The sequence below is a fragment of the Acanthopagrus latus genome, chromosome 14 (assembly GCF_904848185.1).
Source record: "Acanthopagrus latus isolate v.2019 chromosome 14, fAcaLat1.1, whole genome shotgun sequence".
Taxonomy (NCBI): domain Eukaryota; kingdom Metazoa; phylum Chordata; class Actinopteri; order Spariformes; family Sparidae; genus Acanthopagrus; species Acanthopagrus latus.
In genome coordinates this window covers 4,832,950-4,856,961 of record NC_051052.1, presented here as the reverse complement: position 1 = coordinate 4,856,961, position 24,012 = coordinate 4,832,950, and the positions used below count along the sequence as shown (strand labels likewise).

The 24,012-nt window shown below is 42.9% G+C and overlaps 2 protein-coding genes across 3 annotated transcripts in view; one reads left to right on the top strand and one right to left on the bottom strand.

The window, feature by feature from the left end:
• Window positions 1–524: 524 nt before the first annotated feature.
• On the top strand, window positions 525–12,646 carry csrp2 (cysteine and glycine-rich protein 2). The gene is made up of 6 exons (XM_037122138.1): window positions 525–669; window positions 2,606–2,725; window positions 5,645–5,813; window positions 7,840–7,969; window positions 9,772–9,865; window positions 12,417–12,646. The coding sequence occupies exons 2-6, from the start codon at window positions 2,614–2,616 to the stop codon at window positions 12,491–12,493; spliced, it is 582 nt and encodes a 193-aa protein (XP_036978033.1). The 5' UTR covers window positions 525–669; window positions 2,606–2,613; the 3' UTR covers window positions 12,494–12,646.
• Window positions 12,647–12,908: 262 nt separating this feature from the next.
• The window catches only part of zdhhc17 (zinc finger DHHC-type palmitoyltransferase 17), a 29,670-nt gene continuing 18,566 nt past the window's right edge, over window positions 12,909–24,012 (bottom strand). For both annotated transcript variants that reach the window (XM_037122136.1, XM_037122137.1), the window contains 7 exons: window positions 19,445–19,569; window positions 18,305–18,367; window positions 18,117–18,210; window positions 16,645–16,728; window positions 16,404–16,561; window positions 16,224–16,318; window positions 12,909–15,860 (listed from right to left, as the gene is read on the bottom strand). In XM_037122136.1, the coding sequence (XP_036978031.1) occupies window positions 15,722–15,860; window positions 16,224–16,318; window positions 16,404–16,561; window positions 16,645–16,728; window positions 18,117–18,210; window positions 18,305–18,367; window positions 19,445–19,569 (758 nt within the window). In that variant the 3' untranslated portion in view covers window positions 12,909–15,721. The remainder of the gene's footprint in view (window positions 15,861–16,223; window positions 16,319–16,403; window positions 16,562–16,644; window positions 16,729–18,116; window positions 18,211–18,304; window positions 18,368–19,444; window positions 19,570–24,012) is intronic.

The following is a 24,012-nucleotide window of genomic DNA, read 5'->3' as shown; positions in this document are numbered from 1 at the left end:
TAAATGGAATCCTCTTAAATGGAATCAGCTACAGGTCCAAAATCATTAAAAACAAAGGTTTTAGTAGCTGTTTCCTCTCTGATGCATGTGTAACACACCACCTACCTTGTAGGCCCACCTTCAACATATTTTCTGTGTTTAATGATCTGTCACGCAGAACATTTTTAAACCATCTGCCACACATGTTTGTATGGCTGTATTTGAAACTTACACAGTTTAAGGCAAAGGAAAGTTTATTTTCTCCCTTTTTTTAAAATTGAATTCTCATTTGGCAAACATGCCGAGTCAGCTGTCTTAACAAAACCATATCTCAATATGAGTATGAAACTGAATTTCTCTTTCTTTTTTTAGTTTATCTATAAAAACTCTTCCTATAACATTCGTGCTATTATTGTCCCAGGTGTGTGTATGCTGAGCTCAATGATACACTGCCCACCTATAGAATTTCTGACGGCACCTGAAGGCAGCAGTGCGTTGTGTTCACGCCCCTTGAAAAAACCCCTCCTTCCACTGGAATCGTTAAATATGTGGAGTATGTGGCATTTAAGCCTCAGCGTAGTAAAGTCTGCGGCACAGACACGCCGGAGAGCACTTTGGATACACACGCATCCAGCTGGAGTTCAGCCATTTTCACAAAGTTTACCTGCTTTTTAAAGGTCTTACATCAAGGTAACTCTTTTCACTCTGACTTACTATGCTGCTTTGTGAATAGCTGAATATATTACATGTAGTCTGTTGAAGAAAATATATAGTGTTTTTTAATGTTATGGCAGTTTAGAGTGAATATTTTACTGTCGTTGTTTCAGTAACTTTATTAATTTGGACACACTGCTGTTGGGGTTTTTTGTTGTTGTTGTTGTTGTTGTTGTTTTTTTGGCATTTTGGTAAATTAAGTCAAAAGAGCAGCAGTTAGCTAGCTAATAAAAACTGCGCAACATTAATTATTTTTTCATTAACGTTAGCTGTCTTAGTTAAAACACCAAAACCCTGTTAATGAGGCTTCAAGTCAGACAAGTAACAGTGTCTTACCATCTTAAATACATTTATATCTACAGTGTTATAACTTGTTAAAGCTGCTTTTGTGTTTTATAACATCAGGTCGAAATGTATGAACTTTTCGTGTCATGCTGTGCAGCTAGCGACAGAACAGCATTACTAAACCTTCCCCCCTTCTGAAATGTGGTCATTCTAAACAATTGCCCAATATTGGTTCGGTATTGTTTAAAGGGTCAGAGAGGTCACACTGTGGATTAATGGGAATCTGTATAAGTTATGTAACAAGTGCCAGAAGGAGAAAATAATTGGACCTGAACTGAAAATCGTTAGTTTTTAGAATGTAAGTTAATTTAATGGCAGTGATGTTTTCCAGAGTTTCCGTAGTGAAAAGGTTCAGTGAATCAGACCTTATATAAAAGAACAATAAAAATGTCATTAGTCTTGGTTCAGTGGAATATTTCAGCATCCAACGATGATCTCAGAGCCATTTCAGATTGTTTTCTGGGTACAGTGAATACTGAATGAAATATGCCAGATTGAAAAACTCTCAATATCAGCACAAATATAAGACTTTGGCAAATTCACTCTAAAAGTGTCATTATGAATCGAAGGCGCAGATCTAAATTCTTCACCTCATTGAAGGTATTACCACTGAACTCTGTTAAACTTTGAATAGACTGTGGCGGCCTGCGCAGGCAAACTGAAAGAAATAGCTATCAAAGCTGGTCTGTACGCTTCAGCACCAACCTTTTCATCGCACCCCACCCCTGTGGGAAATTTAAGGGTAATCTTAGTGGTCTTTTCATCCCCTCTCATGCTCGGGCCTGCTCTGCAGTCTCTAATCCAGCTGGGAGGAGGACTCACTGACGCACAAGATTAATAGTTTCTACTGCCGTGTGCTTATTTTTCAATTAATTAAGAGCAGCAGCTCTTTTTAATTTCAGCCGCCAGATTATGATATCACAGCGGGCTTGTTTTGTGAGTCTTAAAACGTTAAATTTGTCCCGTATGGATCCTCCTTGACCGCCCTCTTGACACATTTTTAAAAGGGGAGTGAGTCTGTAATTATGGGCAGATGCACATGTGAGTCAGGGAGTGTGCGTCATGTGGCCTCCCAGCGGTGGTGTTTACTTCACACTCACACTTCTTCTTTGCCGCCTGTTTTTGTGTACTGCAGCCACAGGCAATCAGAATACAAAAGCCCTAAGGCCTGGTGCCCGACACATTCCTTTGGGTATTAGTCTGCTCTGTTCTTTAGGCTGACCTCTTTAGCATTGTTATTTTTTTGTTTTGGCCTGGAGCTGTGGTTCTCAATTCAACCAGCAATATTCCAACCGCAAATCCAGTGATACAGTTACTCAGAGGCAGATGCAGATAATACAGCGTGGATCAAGGGACTGCATGCCTTTATATATGACGGGAACTCATTGAATTATCCAGGAAAATTTATTAACAAAAAACATAATGGGAATGACCAACAGGCTCCTCTCCATGGAAAAACTAGAGTTGATGTGCCTTTGAGCAAAGCATCTACCACAAAGTATAGCTTGCCAGGTGCATCGCGGCTGATTCAGCCTCTGATTTTATCGTTTCATCTCTCCTTTCGAAGAACACACAATGCCAAACTGGGGTGGAGGCAACAAGTGTACAGCGTGCCATGGGACGGTGTACCACGCCGAGGAAGTGCAGTGTGACGGCAAGAGTTTCCACAAATGCTGTTTTCTCTGCAGTAAGTACAGCTGCGACGCCTACACAGCTGGACTGTGATCAGATTTAAAGGACCATCACAGCGTTGTTGCATGTAGAGACTAAATACATTTTATGTCACTGCTAACCTTTTTTCAAAGCGTACAACATACTTTTACAGTGACTTTCCAACCTCAGGCAGCCACTGAGTTTATTATTTTTCATCATCCATCAATCCAAAATTTGCTTCTCACATATAAGTCAGGATCTCATTGGTATCACATCTATGTATGTATGATTTATTTATTTATTTTTTTTTTACGATACTGCTGCAAAAGATTCTTGGGGTCATTTACAATGGATACAGTTTTCACTGACTATACTGATGTCTTGTGATAATGAATTTTATTATTAACTGTAAGATATATATGGAGGCTGGATATTCTACTGTTTGATAATAAACTTTACTGTCCAAACTTAGAGCACTGCACTGGAAACTATGAACTTCACTGGGAATGTAATAATTATAAATCATGTCAAGCATCTTTTTCTGCATTATAATCTCTCAGAACCAAAGTTTTAATGTCTGTGATAGGACAATATCGTCCCTTTGTTCTCTCATATGTGTAGTATATACAGAATATTGGCCGATGTGTTGATAGCAGAATATCCTACTCCCTAATATCAGTTTCTGCATCGGCCACAGTTTTGTTTGGCTCCGTTTCTCTCGTATGCTTTATCAAGAACAGTTTACTTGTCATAGTGAGTAACAGTCAGTCTGTGAAAACAGCTGTATGATGGCTTCTGTGCCAGAGCTTTCTCAGATCTAAAGAAATAAAATAACAATGACATCATCATTGTGAACTGAAAAAGTCACTAAAAGTTAATAAACTCTTAAATGTCAGATGTCTCTCTGCATTTCCCCCAATGTCACCCAGACGAACATTTGTTTATTGGCTTTGAAGACAGCTCAGACATTTTAGTAGTTGTGGCGTAACCTTGGCACAAGTCTCAAGTTTAATTAATGAACTAATGACCTGCCGAGAGCATATATTACATCAGCTTGCATTATGTCATTTGTATTCATGACTTCTTTGATGACATAGACTTTATTTGACTGTTTCTACTGCGTCGTGTCCTTGGTTGAGGAGCCATGGAAGATCAGAGATAGAACCCAATAAAGGGATGAGTCAGGAGAAACACTGGTGGACTCAGTTTCACCTCTCTGCTCATCAAAGGAAGCTTGTACTGACATTTCCCTGACGGGTCATCGGATATTCGGCTCACACTGAATTATTGTCGGTTTGCTGGATGGGTGGGCGGTTTGTCCTGCTCCTGAACCATCCTTGAAATGTCAGCAAAGATGTTACAGAGAACCTCATATGGAGACCAGTATTATACAAACGCTTTCATTTAGCTGCTATCAAGAAGACACCAAAGCAATCTGAGCCACAAAAGATGAGTTTATTTTTCCAGCGGTTCCCATATAAAGGCGGCTTTGTCTAACACTCCTACTGAGGAGATGATGAGCTAGAGGACGTGGTGCCCTTGGCTCTCAAGTGCCCTTTCCTCCAGTTTGTCAGTTTGACATTCACTGCTTTTCAGCTCTGTGTATGAAAGGCAGCTATGTAGTGACACAAAATGTCACACAGCTGCAAAGAGAACCTCATGTAACTCTTTGTACTTTTACTGTGACTTTATCTTTTTCATTTGCTTGTACTCTTTGCCATTGGTGAACAGTGATCCAGCTGAAAAGGGGATGGAATTGGAAATACTGTGAGAACCCGTAACAATTGCATAGAAAAATGGTTAAGGAAATGTGAGGAATTGGGAGCAATTTGATTGGACACAGAAATCAGAAACTCACAGAGCTTTCATTTTGAAAGTGTTGGCCCAAAGATCAGAGAGACATGAGGGGAGGCATTTTTCCAGCCAGTTGAGTGAAATCTCAAACCAGTATCAGACGTTCACACAGTGCAGGCCAGTGTGTGAAAAATTCTGCTAATCCCAGCAGTCAGTTTGCAGTCTTAAGTAACAGCAATGCCTCTGTTTTTCCGAACAATGCATACTTCAACTTGGAAGAAACCCGCGAAAATGAATTTCTGTAACCGCTGCTGTAAACAGGGAGTTTAACTTGAATAAAAGCAGTTGAAGTGGAATTCTTGAAAGAAATGAATACCTGATTAGGTTTAAAAACTAGGGTTGGGTATGGTACTTTGATACCTTTAACTATCACAGTTTTAACTAGTATCAGAAATTCTCCAGTCAAACAACACCTACATTTGACTGAAGTTCCACAGCTTTACTTTTTCCATCTTTTATTCTTGAACAGTTCATCAGCCTTCAGTAAGGACACTTCAACTGATGGATTCTTACACCTCTTGTGACACTTAAAAGCTTTTTAGGTCTCACATCTGCACATTCATAAAATCAAAAATGTATTCTGTTTCTCTAAATCCCACAATTCCCAAAACTCAATGTACACTCAGTGCTTACATTTTAGCCAACACATGAAACTAATGTCTTTCAATACAATTCAACTGCTACTAATTTCTTCTGAGGTTTTTACTTCAACTGACCCTTCCAGCTAAATGTATCACTCAGGCTTCAGTTGACATTTAAATTCCTTTTAGTGCCTGATGCGCCACTGAATTTTTAGCTAAAATCTTCTTTACCACACACTCTCAAATTTACACTTTAACTGCCACTTAAACTTTTTTGCATGTTTCACATGCAAATTTTTGGCAGCAAGCAGACATATTTAGTCAAAATACTAGTTAAAATAATGATTCCACAGCAAAGGATCTTCCTTATAACACGAGCAGACATTGGCATACTTGTTTTTTTTTTATCTGAGAACATTTCAGCAACATCCCAGTCACATGAAGACACTGTATCTCTTTGTGATGTGCATAGTGGCAGCATTCTACTTTCGTAACTCCTTTTCTCCTTGTGTCCACAGTGGTCTGCAGGAAGGGATTAGACAGCACCACGCTGGCTATTCATGAGCAGGAGATCTACTGCAAGTCCTGCTATGGGAAGAAGTACGGCCCTAAGGGCTACGGTTATGGTCAGGGGGCGGGGACGCTCAACATGGACCGAGGAGAGCGGCTGGGAATCAAACACGAACAGTAAGCCTGGCTGCTGCATGGGCACTGATTGTTGTATGGTGTACTTCAAGGCTGCATGATGCTTGTAAAAAGTACTGAGAAGAAGCAGTTTCAGTCATTGTGACTGATCACTGTGCTAATCAAGATCAAGATAAATATTATTGGTCACTATTTTTCAGAAGTCAACATGCTTTAAATGATATCCCATGGCAATTTCATGCAATCCATTAACTCTGTTGTCCTTTAGTCTCCCTTTTTATTATTTGTAATGCCACAGAGCCACAGAGCTGTGTTAAGATACATTCCTGCTCTGCAATGCAAAAGAACCATGTAGATACAGTTCAACAGTAAAAGCCCTGCAGTGCTGCCAGTAACTACGGAATTACTATTTAAATTTGACTGCATTTTGCAATTTTGTCTATTCAGTACAACACAAATGACATCTTGAGACATCTGAATAAAGGATCATTCTTCAGACTTAATTGGACAAATAGTTGCAGTGAGGCTGACAAGGTCACTGAGGTCAGTGATTCCCCATGTGTAAAGATGTTTTCAGTTGTGGCCGCTGACTCTGACCGTGCTATCGTCTCCAAACAGCATGCAGTCATGGTGCTGAACTTGTAAGAGTTCCCAAATACACAAACTTGGAAAAATGATACTTCACATTAGACATGGGGCCTCGTTTATACGACAGACTTACGATAAGTAAAGTGTGCACTTTTTTTAGGAATCTAATACAAGCACATGGTTAGAAATAATCTAAGACAAAGGTGTGACAGTCACATGCACCAGATGAGAGATTAAAGTCAACTGATGCAGGTTATGGCAAACTCTGTGTTGTAACATGAGTTACCTTCATCCCTGTCTCAAACTGCACCGTGGTTGGTCTTTGAATTCGAGGGAGTTGGGTCTGGAAAGTCCTTTAAATGTAGTTGATTTTGATGTTTAAAGATATGTTGGAACCTTTGGTTTCACTGTCAAGTCAGCCTCATTAAGGATCATCAGTCCTGGCACTTGTGGGACTCTGCAGCAGTCCAAGTACACAAGAGTTGAGTCGTCAAGCTTAAATATGTCAAAACTGTATATAAAAGCCTCTGTTCTTGTCCTCCATCCTTTTCTGTTTCTCACTGCCCTAACCGCTAAGCTTTGTGAAAGAAAATAAACCTTGACAGGAACATTGGCATACAGTCGACCTCTTTATCAAATCCAGCTTGGCTGCAGCAGCTCCCAGCTGGTATTGTTGAACAGCGTAGATCCAAGAAGAGAGAAGCCTGAGCTGAAGTCTGAGATTCAGAGTGATGATCTAAGAGCTTAATAGATCATCTAATAGACCTGGCTCATTGCTTTCAAAGATGCTCTCCAGCCTGGAGCGGGTGGGTCGTCTTTCAGGGCACTCGTACTGCAATTTTACACCCACTTCTTAGACCTGAAGACAGTGTTTGACTGCAGATGAGTATCCTTATATACAGCAAACACAATGTGAAAGCAGCAAAAACAGACAGGGCAACACAGACCCCCCACACACCTATGTGCAGTGTTTACTCTTGCAACCAGACGTCAGGTGATGACTGTTATGAAAGAGGTCATTATGTAACCTCCTCTCTGTCCTCTGCCACAAAGGGCTTCATTCAGGGGCCACTGGGGCTGGCAGTCACCCTTCGATAAGCACTGTTCCGAGGCCCCTAGTGTGCCCTGATCTCTTTCCCACCACTGGCCAAGGACAGAGGGACAGTAGTGGAATGGAGTGGGACATGCCAGTTTTATTCCTGGTCTTTTTGTCTTTTAAAATTGGGGTGAATCCATTCATGAAGTTGCCTCAACAGAATCGAATGAAGATTTAATGTTTAACTGATACTTAACTAAGGTATTTGCTAAGGTTCTGTAGAGGTTAAGTAAATGGGTAAATGTTTTTTTACAAGAAAAGAGGAGGTTCCAGCAGATATCAGATATCAAGTGTTTGTAAAGAAGGAGCTGATGTTCTTACATTTTTAAGGAACAAAATTCTGCCTTTACATGATAGTCATGTGCTTTAAATTGTTGCCCCCAGGACACACGCTCACAAACCGACCACCAACCCCAACCCATCCAAATTTGCCCAGAAGTTCGGAGGTTCCGAGAAGTGCGCCCGGTGTGGAGACTCTGTGTATGCAGCTGAGAAGATCATGGGAGCCGGCAAGGTGAGAGTTTTCATCTGAAGCATTTTCTACTGATGTGACGCTTTCATGTTGCTGGTGACACTTTCACACTTTAAGCCGAAGCCTAACAGTTACTGCAGAAATAAATAAACAAGTTTGCCGATTTCACATATCTGAACAAAACAAATCAACCACCAGTCGTCCACCTGTAAGTAATCATGGTGATTCTGTCTCCAGTAAATACACCAGCGTGAAGTGACAGTTGAGCAGAAAGATGTGTTTGCCGGATAAAAAACACTGTGGATACAATATGCACTCTCAGGCTTTAGGTTGAGGCATCTGCCAAGATGTAAGCCAAATGGACCATTAAGCCTTCACTAGTGGAGCCAAGTCACAAAAATTATTACTCTTGGTTCAGTGAGGATTCATTTATTTCATGACAACACTGATGGAGAGTGTACAACAAGGCTTTCCCAGTGAATCTGATCGCAGCCCACAGAATTAAAAAAAAGTGCTCGTTCAACTCCGATCGGGTGTTCTGTGTTCACGGTAATTACAAAACTTTACGTGCCCCATAGAATCTTAAGCTGCACTGTGAACTTAATCTCCAAAAGTGTGTAGTAATTATACAGAGCTTTAGCATGAAGAGCCCCCCGCAGAAAGCAAGCCTCCAACCCAGGCAGGGTTGGTTCCTTGAACTTCACAGGGCCATAATCTACATCACAAACCACAGAGGGGTGAAGCAGGTTTGACTGGATTGAAGGCACATGGTTGTTGCAGCGCGGAAACACATGCAAGATGTTTGCTGTGCTCTCTGCTAATGAGAGAGCGCAAATCTTGTTTTTTCCTCATCGAAGCCATTGCATTACAGCTTCCTAACAGCTGGCGTTAATCGTCCAAGGCTGTCTGGTCACTGAGGCTCTTGCAGTTGTTGACAAATGGATTTACAGTAGATGAAGTCACGAAGAGGATGTTTAGTCCTGAGGAAGAAGAATCGGTGAGGCCCAGAGCAGTTGCTGTCCACAGATGAGCAAAGATTTGTGTACTGAGGATTCTGTTTCCTCTAAAAGTGGGAGTGGACCGTTTCCTGTCGCTGCTCGCTTGTGGATTCACATGAGCTTATTTACAGCAGGTGACGTCATCGGGCAGAGAGCTGTTAATGTGTTTCCTATTGGGAGGAAATCTGTTTGAGGCTCTACTCATTGGCTTAAGCGTAACCTGTAATTTTGAGTATAATGAAGACATTCAGAGGTGGCCCCGGGCTGATGGAAAACTGAGCTGCTTTGATGGGATTAGATGAAGGAAATGGTGACACAGGCTACAAAAAACATCTGCAGTTATCAGCTGGAATTAGCTGCAAGGACAAAATCTTTTTTTGTTTGAGCAGAGTTTTGTTTAAAATATATCACATGTGACATTCCTGCATTAAAATGTGTAAAAACAGCCTTTGTCAATGATAAATCTGTGATTTTGTTGTTGCTATGAGAGAGCTAAGAAGGAAGTCGGCAAATGTGATGCAACATAATGTGAACAAAATGTTGAAACATCACCTCAGATCAGATCAGAACATTTCTGCCTGACTCATATATCAGCAGTGTTGGTTGTCCAACAATGATGACAACAACTCCCATGATTCCACACTACCTCACATCATCATCAAACTGCATCTTGTGTTTTTAATTGTTGAGCTTGAGAGACCCTATAGCAGCAGAAATCACGTACTGTGCTCAACACTGTACAAACAACTGTACAGTTTCAGCTAGATTTAGCATAAAAGCATGATGACAGACTGGGGCAGCTGCCACTGTGGACATAACATCAAATCTCCCTCTTCCTCCTCACAGCCGTGGCACAAGAACTGCTTCCGATGTGCAAAATGTGGCAAGAGCCTCGAGTCGACCACTCAGACCGAGAAAGACGGAGAAATCTACTGCAAAGGTGAGATAAAACATCTGAGGTTGAGCTAAATGTGTGCACTGTTCCATGAAAGCTGGAGCAAGAGCTGCAGTCCTACTGACATTTCCTCTGCTGCCACCATGAGTTAACATTCGTGGTTTTGAATGAGTTGTCTCTACATCTACACAAGACTTGAATATTAACCTTTTCATCTAGTGCCATCATTACATCGAGGTTTCAGTTAGTTTATGGATAGATGCCTAATGACATTCTTGGCACCCAAATCTGTATTTATAGCTTTGTGCTTTGCAAATGTTAGCATAGAGCGCTGAGATGGTCAACATGGTAAACATGTGGACCTTAAGATCAGCTTGTAAACATGGTGAGCATGTTAGCAGGCTAATGCAAACATTTAGCTCTAAGCAAATGTGCAAATGCAGTGCAGGCTCACAGAGCTGCTAGCATGGCTGTAGACTGACAACCTGTCTCGCTGGCTCAGACAAAATAAGACCAACTGTAGGTGCAGTATGATCACACTGTGAGGATTCAACCTGAACAAAATCCTCAGCTGCTCTGATTATAAAATACTGTGAACTTTTAATGCATGTTGTTAAATGTCATAGTTGGCTTGGTTTATCACCATTCAGTAGGTCAGTAAGAGCAAGAACAACCTTCCAAATAATAAAACAGTGATCTTGCTCAGATCATGACAAGTGTGTTTTTTAGCTGATTTCATGCAGAAACTCTGGACAAAACCTGGACCAGACCAGCATTAGTTACCATGGTTGAATACAGCTCATGACATGTTCATGACATGGAACACGTTGTCTTTACACATCTTTGAAACTAAGTTGTAAGAAGAGGCAAGACACACGACGGAAAACCTAATAACTGCTTCAGATCCGATATTTGCTAGATTTACTTGATTGATTAATTAGCAATCTTCCAAATGTTGATTTGTGAAGAGCTAGTTAAGATGAGAGCAGCGAAGTCGTACTGGCAGTTGGTGCGATCGCATCAGCAAAGACAGACCTGGAGACTGGCTGTCGGTAACAGCCTCTAGAAACCAAACACACGTACACAAGCTCGTGTGCTCCCTGCGGTCTCAGCGAGCGTTATTTTACACATTTGTTGTGCTGGTCTGGCTGGAGGACACCGACCTTGTCAAGCTAACAGAGCTGCTCACTGTGTAGCAGACGTTTCTCCTCGTCAGCACAATGAGCGGGGACGGGACACAAACACACACTATAGAAACAGATGTAAACACACAGACGTCAGCAGATGGATGTTTGCGTAATGTCATAATGAAACCTTGTACTGATGAGGAGGAATGTTGCATCTCAGCTCCAACAGGCCGGATTCTCCGGCTGCTGTCAGCCAATGATTGTGAGACATCCAGACTGTGTGAGCAGCAGCTGGATATTGTTTCTCTCAGCATGAACATTTTGAAGACAGATGTGGACAGCAGACCTGAGATGTCACATTTACAAAGAAAGCGAAAAGAATTATCAGAGACATGTGTTTTAAACAATCCAGGAGTGTGTGTACCTCATTGTTTGACCACAACCTGAGGAGCGAGCTTATTTTAAACTTTGCACATCGTTGTGAGATAAACAGCTCTGAGTGTTACAGATTGGAAACTGCGCACCCACACACAGACAGGTGTTGTTCATTATGGCAGATTAGACCTTTATTCAAGCTGAAGGTGGTCAAGTATGTACGAACAGCAGCAGCTGCTCGCCTCAGTACAGTGGAATCAGGAGTCGGTCCTCGGGAACTGGTTCGTTGTGCTCCAAGGGCCAAAATGAAGTCAGAAGCTAAGTCAGATTCCAAATAGAAAGGCACAGTTAATAATGAAAGTTTGACTGAAACTGGCGATAGACAAGATTTCTGCTTCACTGTCTCATTGTAAAGTTAATGTTGATTGCACAATGTAATGGATACAGAATCAGTAGTTCTTTATATACCTCACTGTCACTATACAACTTTGTCTGCCACCGGGCACATAGGCACTGGCAAGAAGGAAGTGTAACTGGTGATCCATTTCTATTATAGACTAAGTGACTGAATGAACTCGCGTTTTGTCCTGTGTTGTTGCTGTTTGTGACACTGAGGAAAATGGCAATGTGTCTGCAACAGCGACACCAACAATCTTGGCCAAAAAAACATTTGAACTGAGGAGAGAGTGAGGGATTTTTTTTACAAGTATGATGAAAAGATACACATTTGTTTTTTTTTTAAGAGAACCTGTGTATGTGTGTGTGTGTGTGTTGATGATGTTAACCCAAACTGCACATTCGTGATGTCAGAATGACTTTTTCCCTGGACCTGAATTGTCTTCCCAGCATGCTTCACTGCATCTGCTTGCATACAGCCTGCTGTTACTGCCATACATCTGTAACTTCTTCTTTCCAGTCACTCTGTGAAATTCCGGTATTACTTTTCCTACCTCAGCTACTTGACCTTGAAGCTGCTACTGGTCAACATCAGCTAACGACAGAGTTTTGAAATGCAGATTTTCACAGGATCCTGTCAGGATGCATCTTTGGAACAATGATATCTGCAGCTTGTAACACTTGTTTTCTCTTTCCAGCATGTTACGCCAAGAACTTCGGGCCCAAAGGGTTCGGTTTCGGCCAAGGAGCCGGGGCTCTGGTTCACGCTCAGTGATGGATGAACTGGATCACACAGACACAAACACAACTTCATACATTCCTCTGCCCAACATGAACTACAGCTCACCCTTTTCTCATGCCCCCCCCCCCCCCTCCCCCCTTTTGTTGAAATAGGTGCTAATGATACAAAATAAAAACATTAACAAACCGTTTGTTCACATTTGACTGTATTTTATTATTAAAGCCATTAAAACTGAACCATGCCCATATGTTTACATCTGAAGCGGAGTTACAGTGATGTCTGAAGGTGGGCAGAGAGGCACTGGAGATGATTATGTGCTTTATCTTTTTTTTATTATCGGTATGGTGAGGAGGGCGGGGGGGAGACAGAACAGACTCGTTAGGCTGCTGGAAGAACTAGTGAGGACTGAAATGGCTTTGAATTCACGTCCTGGATGAGTGCTGAGTTCTGCCCTTAAAAGAAAAAAAACAAAACCAAAAAAAAAAAACCAACTCGCACACATTTACCTCCTGTCACTTAAAAGGCATTAAGGAGTGGTTAGTTACTGAAACCGATATGAACTTTACAGCCAAGTCATGACCTTTTAAAGTGCACAGAAAGTAGCTGCTGCGTTGTCGTCTTTGTAGGGCAGAAGTGACATCAGTGGTTGGTTAGCGAGATGGGAGGGTGGGGTGGGGGGGTGACATGTAGAATGATGACATAACCGTCCCCTTCTGGTGATGCAAACATGAGGCCCAAAAAGTTTTCCGGAGGCCTTTTAATGTAATATAACCTCCCTTTATCCTTAAAACTATTGCATGATCACATTTCAGCTGTTTAGAAAACAAAAACAAAAAAAAAAAGTTTGGCGTCTGCCTTTAGTTCTCTAGTGTCTTTGCTTTACAATTTGTACATCCAGTGGTATAACAAACCCAGCGGCATATGACAGAGAATTAAAATAATAATAATTAAAAAAAAAACAACAACTTTAGGATGACTACAGAGTCCACAAGCATGGAACATTCAAATATATTACACACTTGCACAGGAGGGCCTGACTGGACATCTGGCAACCTGAAAGAAAAAAAGTTCCACTAAACACACACTGGATTCGAGAGAAAAGAAAACTCATGAAAAGAAACGGACAAACGAACGTAATGCAGAAAAGTACTTGCAAATACTTAACATTCACTATATACAGACACGTGGCTTGCTGGGCTGTCACCATGGTGATGACGATGGGGGTCAAGTCGACGGGGGGCGGGGACGGCGAGAGCCCAGCTGTCCCAAGCATCGTACATGCAGTGGAGTCTCTTGGCGGGGCGATAATCTGGGTATTTAGGGGTTAAAATGCCTATAGACAGCAGTGTCGGACATCACGAAAAGCTACAGTCATACACTCGGAGTATAGTCACTTGATTCTTCTTCGTTCCGTTCGGTTGGAAGAAATCCCCAAAACTTAAAAATAATTTAAAAAAAAGGTTTCCAGGAGCACCTTCGACTAACACTGACGAAAAGAAAATAATTACAGAGAAAGATATCGTTTATGTACAGATGCACATTCTTTACACTTCAGTCAATCTTGCTGCTGCTGCTGCTGCGGAGCCGACCGCGCGCACGTGTGTGTGTGTGTGTGGGGGTCCAGACAGGAAGTGATGGGAGTCGGCCATGTCTGATGGGCCCCTCCTCCTCCTCCTCTCTGTAAACAATGGAAGCGCCGTCGTGAAGCGGCGCCGCAGGGCCCTTGTGTTCAGTAACGGCCAAAAAACAAAAAAGAAGTCACTAAATTTAAAAAAAAAAAAAGTCAACGATCAGTGCAATGTTGTAGGCAGACAAACGACAAACAATACAAATAAGACTTTACAGCTTCTTGAGAACAAAAACAACACGCATGGAATGAAACCTCTCTGGTAAACTCGTCCGTCCTCCTGCTGCGTGGTCTTCCTCTTATACTCTGCTGTTAATAAATACACTCGCCGTCTATATAGAGTTTTATGGTAAAGTTCCCCGGCTTCCATGTCAAACAGCTACAGGTACTTGGTTTATAACTTTTTTTCTCATAAAAACCTACTCAGCTATAATGATGCAAAATGTAAAAATGATGGCGCTAGAACATAGTCTTTTTTTTTTTTTTTATCTATAAATAGTTTTAAAATAAATATACCTGTATCACATTGTCTGTAGGATATTTTCTGTCGCGTCTACTGTGGCGCAGCGCTGGAGGAGTCCCAACTCGCGCACTCAATCCTGCGTTACGGCCGCACCTCAACCGTTTTTCACGCCATTTCTCTGCCAGGGAAACACTCGGCTATCTTCTACGCTGCGGCTTTAACTTCTGCAGGCGAGCGGCTGGACTCCTCCAGCGGCTCCGACACTTTCCTCTGATAAGTTCAACTACGTTGGCAAATCCTCATCAGTACGGTTCAGAATTCATCACGGTGCAAAATCAAGACCTTACAAAGACATTCCCTTATCTCTATCGTACTTGGAAACAAATTCTGGTTTTAAAAAAGAAAAGAAAAGAAAAACAGACTTTCCTTCAGCGTTCCTAGCCACCACAGGTATTTATCTCAGGAACAGCGAGAGTTCCCGAACCAATCAAAAATTTAAAAAAAAAAAAAAAATGCATACAGGGCACATCAACAGGGACACCATAAATAAGGATATAGAGTGGGGGGGGGGGGGAGGGGGAAAGAACGATACTGCCACTTTAAGGCGCTGCTGTTCGTGCAGCGTCACGTCTCCAGAACAAACAGAAGAGCTTGTACTTTGGAAATCCTCTCGTCCGTCGGCCTCTCTCCTCTCCGTTCGTGCCTGGCAGCAACGCACCGTCCAAAGGGCTCGGGAGAAGAGACGAGGTGGAGGGGTTTGATAGCAGTGGAGGTACAGTAATGAAGTCTGATGCTGTAGAATAGTAGTAGTAGTAGTAGTAGTAATAGTAGTAAAGGTGGTGGTTTGAGAGGGGGGGGGCGGAGAGAAGGGCGGGGTGTCGGTGTGGTGTTTCCCCGTAACAGCATGCGAGTCCTGGCTGATTTTTTTTTTCTTCTTTTTTTTTTCCCCCAAAGTCGTTTGATCGGTGAGGGAGAGATGGTCCAAAAAAAGCAAGCGCTCCCGAGAACAGCATCGCTCTGATATGAACGCCGGGGAGGAGGAGGGGCGGGGGGGGGATTGGTTTGCGGGGCGGAGGGGAGCGGGGAGGGCCATCCGTCCAAACTTCCCTTCCAACCGGCGAGACTCGACTCCCCTCCCGCCCCCGCTCCTCCCCCACCCCCTCTTCTTCCTCTACACCAGCTGGTAGCCTGAGCCAGACGTCTGGTCGTATTCTATTGTGTACTGCGTGGTCCAGTCCACCGTCACGGGCCGGATCAGACCGCAGCAGCGGATCTCGAAGAAATCTATGAGGTTTCTGAAGCAGCCGTGGCTGGAGGGAGACGGAGAGGGAGAACGAGGTCATCATCATCGCAGTTACATGAATGCACAGTTACATATTGGTTACTCATGAGGAGACAAAATGAAATACTTATACAGCTTACATTATTAAAGGACTAGTTCATCCAAATGTAACACTTTAAAGATATGTTCTTCCCAAGTGTAGTGGCAAGAAAGCTGAAGCTGATCATTTAAAACGTGGGGAAAACCACATCAAAGTATCTGCACGATTAGATAACACTGAAGGCAAGTGAGAACACGGTTTGTCCTCACTTGCAGTCAAACCAGTTTCGTTATCGCTGAAACCTGCTGGAGTGACGCCACCGTGACGCAAACAGCTGAGAGGATCACTTACTTGAAGGGGCTTTCGATGGACGTGGCTGTGACTTTAAAGTGCTTGTATCTCCGAGCGTTCATCCTCTCGTTGGTGGTGATTCCCAAAGCCGCGATCTACGAGAGGTAAAAGAGGTCAGAGGGTCAGCTTTCAACTAGTCTTTAAAAGCGGCAAATCACAAAAAAGGTAAAAAAAAAAGACCTGGTAGAGCTGACACATGATGAGCACCGCCACCCACATGAAGTGGAAGACGCTGTTGAGGAACATCCAGAACATCCAGGGAGAGCAGGAGGCGATCTGGGTCAGATAGAGCCAAAAGCCGTCCTTGGCGTAACTGGTGGCGCAGTGGATCCTCCAGTCTGAGGGGAAACGGAGGGGTTAGCGGGGAAATGGAACAAGTCGCGGAGAAATCTAAAAAAGGGGGGGGGGGGTCTCTACTCACAGGAAATGCAGCCGTACATCATCCAGCAGATCATGCAGAGCAGGAAGAACAGATAACCCATGAAGTAGCGGTGATTTCCACTTCCTGCAGAGGAGAAACAAACATGTCACCTCTCACTGTCTTCACTTTTTAATTCTGGCCGCCTCTCACAAGACAAGGAAAGGTACCAAGAAATGTAGTGCTAACATTTCAGCCGAACAGTGGGTTTAATGTTTAACAAGTAATGTTTACTTAGATAACATTCCATCATGAGAGGAACTAGAACAACTGTCCCAAACTTTATGTCCAACCATTCAGTATTTATAGCGATATCTCAGACTGTAGCCAAGTAGGGGATGGATGGATGGACGGATGGACAGATTACGTTGCACAGAGCTACACAGTTAGCATGGCTAAGAAGACTTGTGCAACAGAGTTACTGTTCACACACTGTTCATATACAAAACCATGCAGATGAGTGCAAATTAAGCAGCCTAACAGCCGGAGAGATAAGAGAGGAGAGCTGCTGACAGGTCCAGCTGGCTGGCTGTTATGCACATTTAAAGACAATTCAAGTGACTTAAGTCAAGTTTAAACATTTAATTAAAAAAAAAAACTTTTTTTTCCCCAATTAAAATACTTTATAATGCAACTACACTGTACAGTCTACAGTATAGCAGGCATGACAGACCTTCTAGCAGCACTACGAAGCTGACTTTGAGTGTTCGGTTTAACTCCATCCCGCTGATCTCAAGCAGAAACCCACAGCAACGTGCCGACAAGTACAGGGAAGAAGAGCGCTGCGTGCATGTAAACATGCGTGTAAACACACAACAGCTTCGCAACTGTTTCGTGATGGAGGGAATGTGCTCGAAACATATGTTAGACGTTGAGGAGACGGACGATGTGTTTTGAACAGAGCCCTGCTATGTATACACACCCTCTAAAAGATGACATGCAGCACAAAGAATGCTTTAACTGCATCATAAACTATTGTGTTTGATATTTCAAAACCTCTTTTTAAGCTTTTTTTTCTCCATCTATTTCAAGGCCCCTAGGCCCAGTAGGCATTAGGCGAGACCTGTTTGTTCAGACGGTTTCCACACGTTTAAAGCTTCTTCCTGACCACCTGTCGGTCTGTTCCCTACTGTAATCGGAACAGATCGACTATAGATATGTACTTTATATGACCCTACTGCAAAAAACACAAACTATCCCTTTAACAGATTAAAAAAAAAATTAAAAAAAAAACATTCTTAAAATGACAATCAACATTTTTTGGTGTAATTTCGGTGTGATTCAACATTTTTTGTTAAGTACCAGAAACGGAACAAATTAAGATCAGATTCTTCAGTCGGGACACGTGTTGCCTCTTAAAGTGGGATATGGAGCTGTTAAAACAATAAAAAGCCACAGCTCTCAGCGTGGGGCAGCCCGTTGTTTGGAAGTGAATGTGTTTACATCGTCACAAATGTGCGCTGTGGTTGACATACCAACACAGTTCCCCACCCAGGGACAGTGGTGGTCAAACTTGGCGATGCAGCGGTTGCACACGGCGCAGTGTTTGGACCTGATGGGCTTCCGTATCTGTAAAGAAACAGTCACAGAAGCATAAAAAGTTGGCTTCCTATTGCTGATCTCTGTATGAATGATGCAGTTATTGTGTAAGAGAAGCATTTACCAAGCAGGTACTGCAGAATATGCTCAGATCCAGGCTGCCTGTCTCTGCCAGTTCCACAATTGTCTGGAGGAAGGAAACAAGAAACAAAAGCAGGATTTTTTTTAGAGAAAAAAAAAAGGCAGACCAGAGATGAGGCAGAAACATGAATGAACAACTGAGCAATCCATCTCGCCAAGGTCTATTTGGCACGGCAACAAAAGACCTAGTGACAGCGTACACTGAGGCTGGGATTTCCAGCTCAGCGATCACACTGGAGGCTCGGCTGATTCATGGTGATCCGGGACAAAAGCTACAATGGGACTTACAGTTGGAGTCACTTACTAGTTTTTGTTTAGTTTTAAAGGCAAAATACTTCCATATGGGGTTTATTTTAGTCTGACCTGCACAAATCCTACTTGTTTTCCATCTCTTTTGTTAGTATCAGTTTGCTTTTATATCTTATCTCTGTGCAAATAAACTACAGCTTGAGCCACCGCCGAGGAAAACAAGAGGTGGAAGGGGATCCTCGGCAGGGAGAGGAAGGCTTTGTAGCCTTTGATCGGAGGACGCTGACCAGCTCAAACAGCGGTAGGTCCCGCGCTGTGCTAACAATGCAGGGTAAATTTAGCTCTTCATCCATCACGGGGCCCGGTAAGAAGCAGAGAGGCCCCGTCGTCCTCCATCAGAGTGTGATAATGAGGCACAGAGAGGACGAGAGGACACCGTGGGCAGCGGGCCAGAGAATCAGCCACCAGGCTGTCGCGAGCTCCCCGGTCAAATCTGAGCAGCTTCCTGCTGCGACTCCTCACAGCTCAAGTCACTTTATAAGTAAACATGTCTGATAAACTGGCACGCTCACTCTCTGACGTGGCTTACTGGGATACTTAATAGAATGGAGCGACCATGAACCTTATTCACACCTGAGACCGACAAGTCTCAATGTCTGCTGGGAAACGGGTCTACTGTTGTAGTTAGCGAGGGATGCTCATTTTTTATTTAGCAACATTTGACTTGGAAGACACGACATCTTAACTCAAATTCTAAATGTGGACATAACTAAAGTATTTCTTGCGCTGACTAGCGAGGGTATCAGCGATCAAATCATGCACATTCCTATTTCAAACGATGTGCTGTCTGCCTGTCTCGTTACTGCAACTTTACCTTTTTCTTCTGCTCCTCTGATGCTTTGATAATTCCCGGGTCAGACTTCCAGGATTTGCCAAAGTTGTAGAACAGAGCCAGGGTGTTCAACAGGAAGGGCACGTGGACAGTGGCAAAAGGGAGATGTGCAGCAGGGTTAAGGAAGATGGTGGACAAACAGCTTTTCTTCTTTTTCTTTCAAGGCCAGTCCAGCAAATGTCAATGAAACCATTTCCTGTGTATTTATTAGAATGACGTCAACCTGAGTAAGATTTTCACTTCATAGTAACTTGACTCAGACGCAGACTTTGGCGCAGAGAGCGGCTCGGTCATGTCTCGACTCAGCCACAATAGGAGGGATCTGTTAAGTCTGTTTGTGACAATAGCTCATCATGACTTCCTTCCATGAACACATACAAACAGCCGCGAGTGGACCGGCTGTGTGAAGACTGTAATGGATTACTGGCAGAGTCAGTCATGCAGGTGTGCATGAGTCAGCAGAATCCCACAGGAAAACGAGCCAAGTGACGCTGGGAGGCCCAGGCAGCGAAAACCTCACAACTGTGCGCTCATGTGCGAGTGAAACTGAAGACTCTGACAGAATCACCACTGAGGGTCAGTTACTAAGACGACACAGGGCCAATTCTGTGCAAACTGAGGTGTTACATGCGAGAAATTCTGCTCGCGGTGCAGAATTTCTCACATCTAACACCTACCCAACACCTACAGTAGGCATTTTAAAATAACCTCTTCAGTGTAACTGGCTAATTTTAAGTGACATTTCACCAATTTTACAACTCGAAAAATGTTCATATTCCCTCTAAAAAGATTTGAAAGTGGACACTTACAAAACGTCCTATCTGTTGAAGACGTGCTCCACAAATAGTGTATCTGTATGATGTCAATAACCTTTTTTTTCCCCAAACAAGACTGGAGCATTGCTAGTTGCATCGTCACAGTGGGCATGTTAGCATGCTAATGTTTACTAATTAGCGCTAAACAAAAAGTACAGCTGAGGCTGATGGGGATGTTAGATTTGCAGGTTACTGTATATAAACTATATTAATCAAATGAAATTATGATCTGATGACAGTTCCAATGAAAAACCATCCCAAAACTGATCCCGTTTATCCTGAGGAAAGCATAAATGTTGGACACAAGGGGCACTAGCATCCTTATATACATGCTGTGGACTACTTTTTATTAGTTCATGAAATACTCATTTCAGGGACCAAGTGTAACAAGACATGCTGCTTGAACTTATACTAGAGGCTTGAACTCAAACTGATTTCTGGGATCTGTATTGCCAAAACATATTTGGTGTGATCACCAGCCACGAAGCGTTCCACATAAAACTGATGAGAATACATTCCTCTGAGGCATTACCAAAGGGTTTGATGCCCTGGGAAAGTACGTGCTAGATTCTATGAGGGACACACAGTCAGCGCAGAAATCCCATTTCAGATACAAATCACATGTTGGTGCCGATAGCTTTCGTGGTCATCCCTCCATGACTTCACTGATACACACTTAGTGCTGACAGAGGGGGAGATGCCACGTCCCTAGTGACCACATGAAGCCATTGATCTTCATAAGTATATCCATTAACAACGGTGTGCTGACCTAATACCCCACTAAAATGGATAATCAAAGAACTCCCCAGAGCGGCTCAACCGTCTACTAATGCAGTGACCAGTGGAACTGCAGAGCTGGTGCCAGTGATCAATGGCGCTCGTCAGACAAATGGGATTCAACGCTTCCTCGGGGAGAGGTGGTCACCACCTCCAGTTGGCACCCATTTATCTTCTGAAACGCTGAGCGAGGATTGTTTGACGAGGTTTCCCCAACAGCTGAGAGGACAGGCCGAGCAATAAGAGGGTGCTATTTGAAAGCAGTGATGTGCAGACATACTATAGTGGAATTAGTGCTACATCTACACAATACAAAAACTCCAGGGGGAATTCACGGCACTTCATCATTGTTTTGTTTTTTTTTCATACGTTCACCTGCTGGAGATGCATTCATGAGCGAAGTCTATTGAGGAAAATATGATCCGTGTCCTGGAAAGACAAAAAAAAGCACTGTTGCGCTGCTCCACCCTTGTCATTTGATCTGATTTCAACCACAGGCCTGAGGAGGATACGGAGCTCACAAAAGCGGAAAATGGGTCAGAACTGGCGGATGAAACGGTTTAACCTGGAGGGGAGAACAAAGCGTTGCAAAATACTGTGCGGTGAAATGAAGCTGACCGAGAGGCGATGAGACATCTCCCGTTTCTTTCTCTATCTTGCATTATATTCGTGTTTACCACAACTAAATTCATGTATAATATCGCTCATCTTCAAATCCAAGTTCAATAAAGTTTTACTAAAACTGCAAACTCGAACAAAATGCAGGACTTCAGCGACCCGTGCTGGGCCTCAGTCCACAGGTTACGTAACCAGGCCCTGAAGGGTCAGAGAGAGTAACAGGATGCCTCCCCACTGACAACACACACTGAAGATTACAAAGGAGGACGTCAGGAGGTTAAAGGCAACAGTATATTTCAAACAAATTGCTTGTTGGTTGGTCGAACAGCTTTGGAAATCTCACTGCATGTCTAACAGTTTTAGTTTTTCCAAGAGTTTCTGACTAGTTTTCCATAACCCAATCAGTCACATGCTTCAACATGAAGTTGAGTACTTTGCACAGTCTGTTCCCATTGTACTTGTTTTTAATCGATATCATTACATCTTAGTAAAAACCCCATATGACAGCCGGCTTTTAAATGTGAGCACATATAAACCTGTCTGCCGTCAGGCCTGTTCAGACAACACGTCGGACAAACTCATTTCTTTCCAACACGACCCAAACCTAAACTATGAAGGCCACGGGGTAATTCGGCTCGTGTGTTGCGGTGTGAACAGTCTGACTCATACCTTATCTTTGAATTTATTATTAACTTCTAGTTAAAACAAGACCATCCATGGCCCCACAGGGCTCCTGATTTGCAAGTCGCTCGATTTGCATTTATAAATGCGATTAAGATTAGAAAGTGCTAATTTGTATGTAAGCAGACAACTGGACAAAAAAAAAAAACAAGTGTCCCTCTGTACTGAGAGGAAGCAGCAACAGTCCAGGAGTAAAGTTCAATTCCTTGTGCTGTCTGGAACATGTAACAACATGTCTTTCAACTAAAAGGACAGGTGAAAGACAGCATCACAGGAAGGAGATCTGAGGCAGATACAAAGGCTAAATGACAACCTTCAAAGCTGGAGGGCAAACAGAAGTCTGAAAGAACTTGTTTTTTTCACGAGCAAATGGTCGTCACACGTCAAAGAACCGGCCTGAAGTCAAAGGGGAAACGTCTGAACAATCTTTTATGAGAGAAAACCCAGCAAAGGGAGCAGGTCAAGGGCAGGGATGTCTTTATATCAGACTCCTTCAATCAATTTGAATTTCCAGAGACACTGCACATGTCCATGAAAGAAAGTACACAAAGCACCTGTCCAGCACCGTCTTAAACCAGCTGAAAAGACCTCAGGGCACAGTTTCCTTTTTCAATAAGCTTAGATCAAAGACATCTTCTTTTTCTGTACCATTAGTGGAACGATGAGGCAGAAAATGAAATGCCTTCCCCAAACAACAATTCCCCTCTCACCTCCTGCAATTAGCAGCGTCGGAACAGACTGGTAATTCTTCCTTGAACAAAAAAAAAAAAAAGAGCAGCCACGCCGAGGCCAACAGAAACTCTTTGGAGTCGCTTGGTTGGCTTTCACCCAGCAGCTGCTTGTATACACTTGACGCCCTGTTCGTGATTCTATAACAGCAACAGGTACTGAAAACAGCATGCTTATTCATTCTACATTCTGACCGAAGTATACATCACATTGAGACCCTGTGGTTTGTGGCAATTCATGCCTGCAATTGTTAAAGATCATATCTGCCAACTCCTCCTGCTCTGTACATTAACCTTATTCCATTTCCACTCCTCTAATTCACTGAAACTGACTGTAACTCTATCTCACTGATGTTCCAGCCGACCGACACGAGCACTTTCCCTGCAAATCGTTCGTCTCCCTCAACCAAAATACATTGCAGGCAGCAGAATGTTGTAAAAAGCTGTTTTACAAGTCTGTATTTTATTGAGATCCTCCCTTCTTGTTGTGCCAAATTTACAAACTTACAGATTCCCAAAAAGCTTTTGGCCTGTGCCGTTCTTCAACCTTTGTGCTGCTAAAAAGCCAAGAATAAATATCCCATTTCAAATGGCGTATGACACAACTGCAAGGCTTTGAATCTATGTCTTTTTTCCAGTAGACGCTTTGTGCCAGATCTCTGAGCTCTGGCACGCTTCATACACAAGTGGATTATGGGTGAATAAGACTAAAACAGGTAGACAGAAGAGTTCATCCATCACTCTGAGTGGTTGAAAAGAGCTACAGAGGACAAAAATATAACTTGACTCATAACCTACTGTTGGAATGAAATGGGTTGAAAGTCATTGTTCAGTGAGATCCTCAGCATTATTTGGGATTTAGAGACCATTCTTATATATCTTAAAAGGTTCGTGCTTGATCCCGGAAACAGCCTGAGTGTTTCTAGGTGAA

Excerpts from the sequence above, each read along its gene's own strand:
- csrp2 (XM_037122138.1), top strand. The coding sequence starts at position 2,614 with ATGCCAAACTGGGGTGGAGGCAACAAGTGTACAGCGTGCCATGGGACG. Across the intron at positions 5,814-7,839 it reads CTGGGAATCAAACACGAACA|GACACACGCTCACAAACCGA; the intron begins GTAAGCCTGGCT and ends TGTTGCCCCCAG. Across the intron at positions 7,970-9,771 it reads AGATCATGGGAGCCGGCAAG|CCGTGGCACAAGAACTGCTT; the intron begins GTGAGAGTTTTC and ends TCCTCCTCACAG.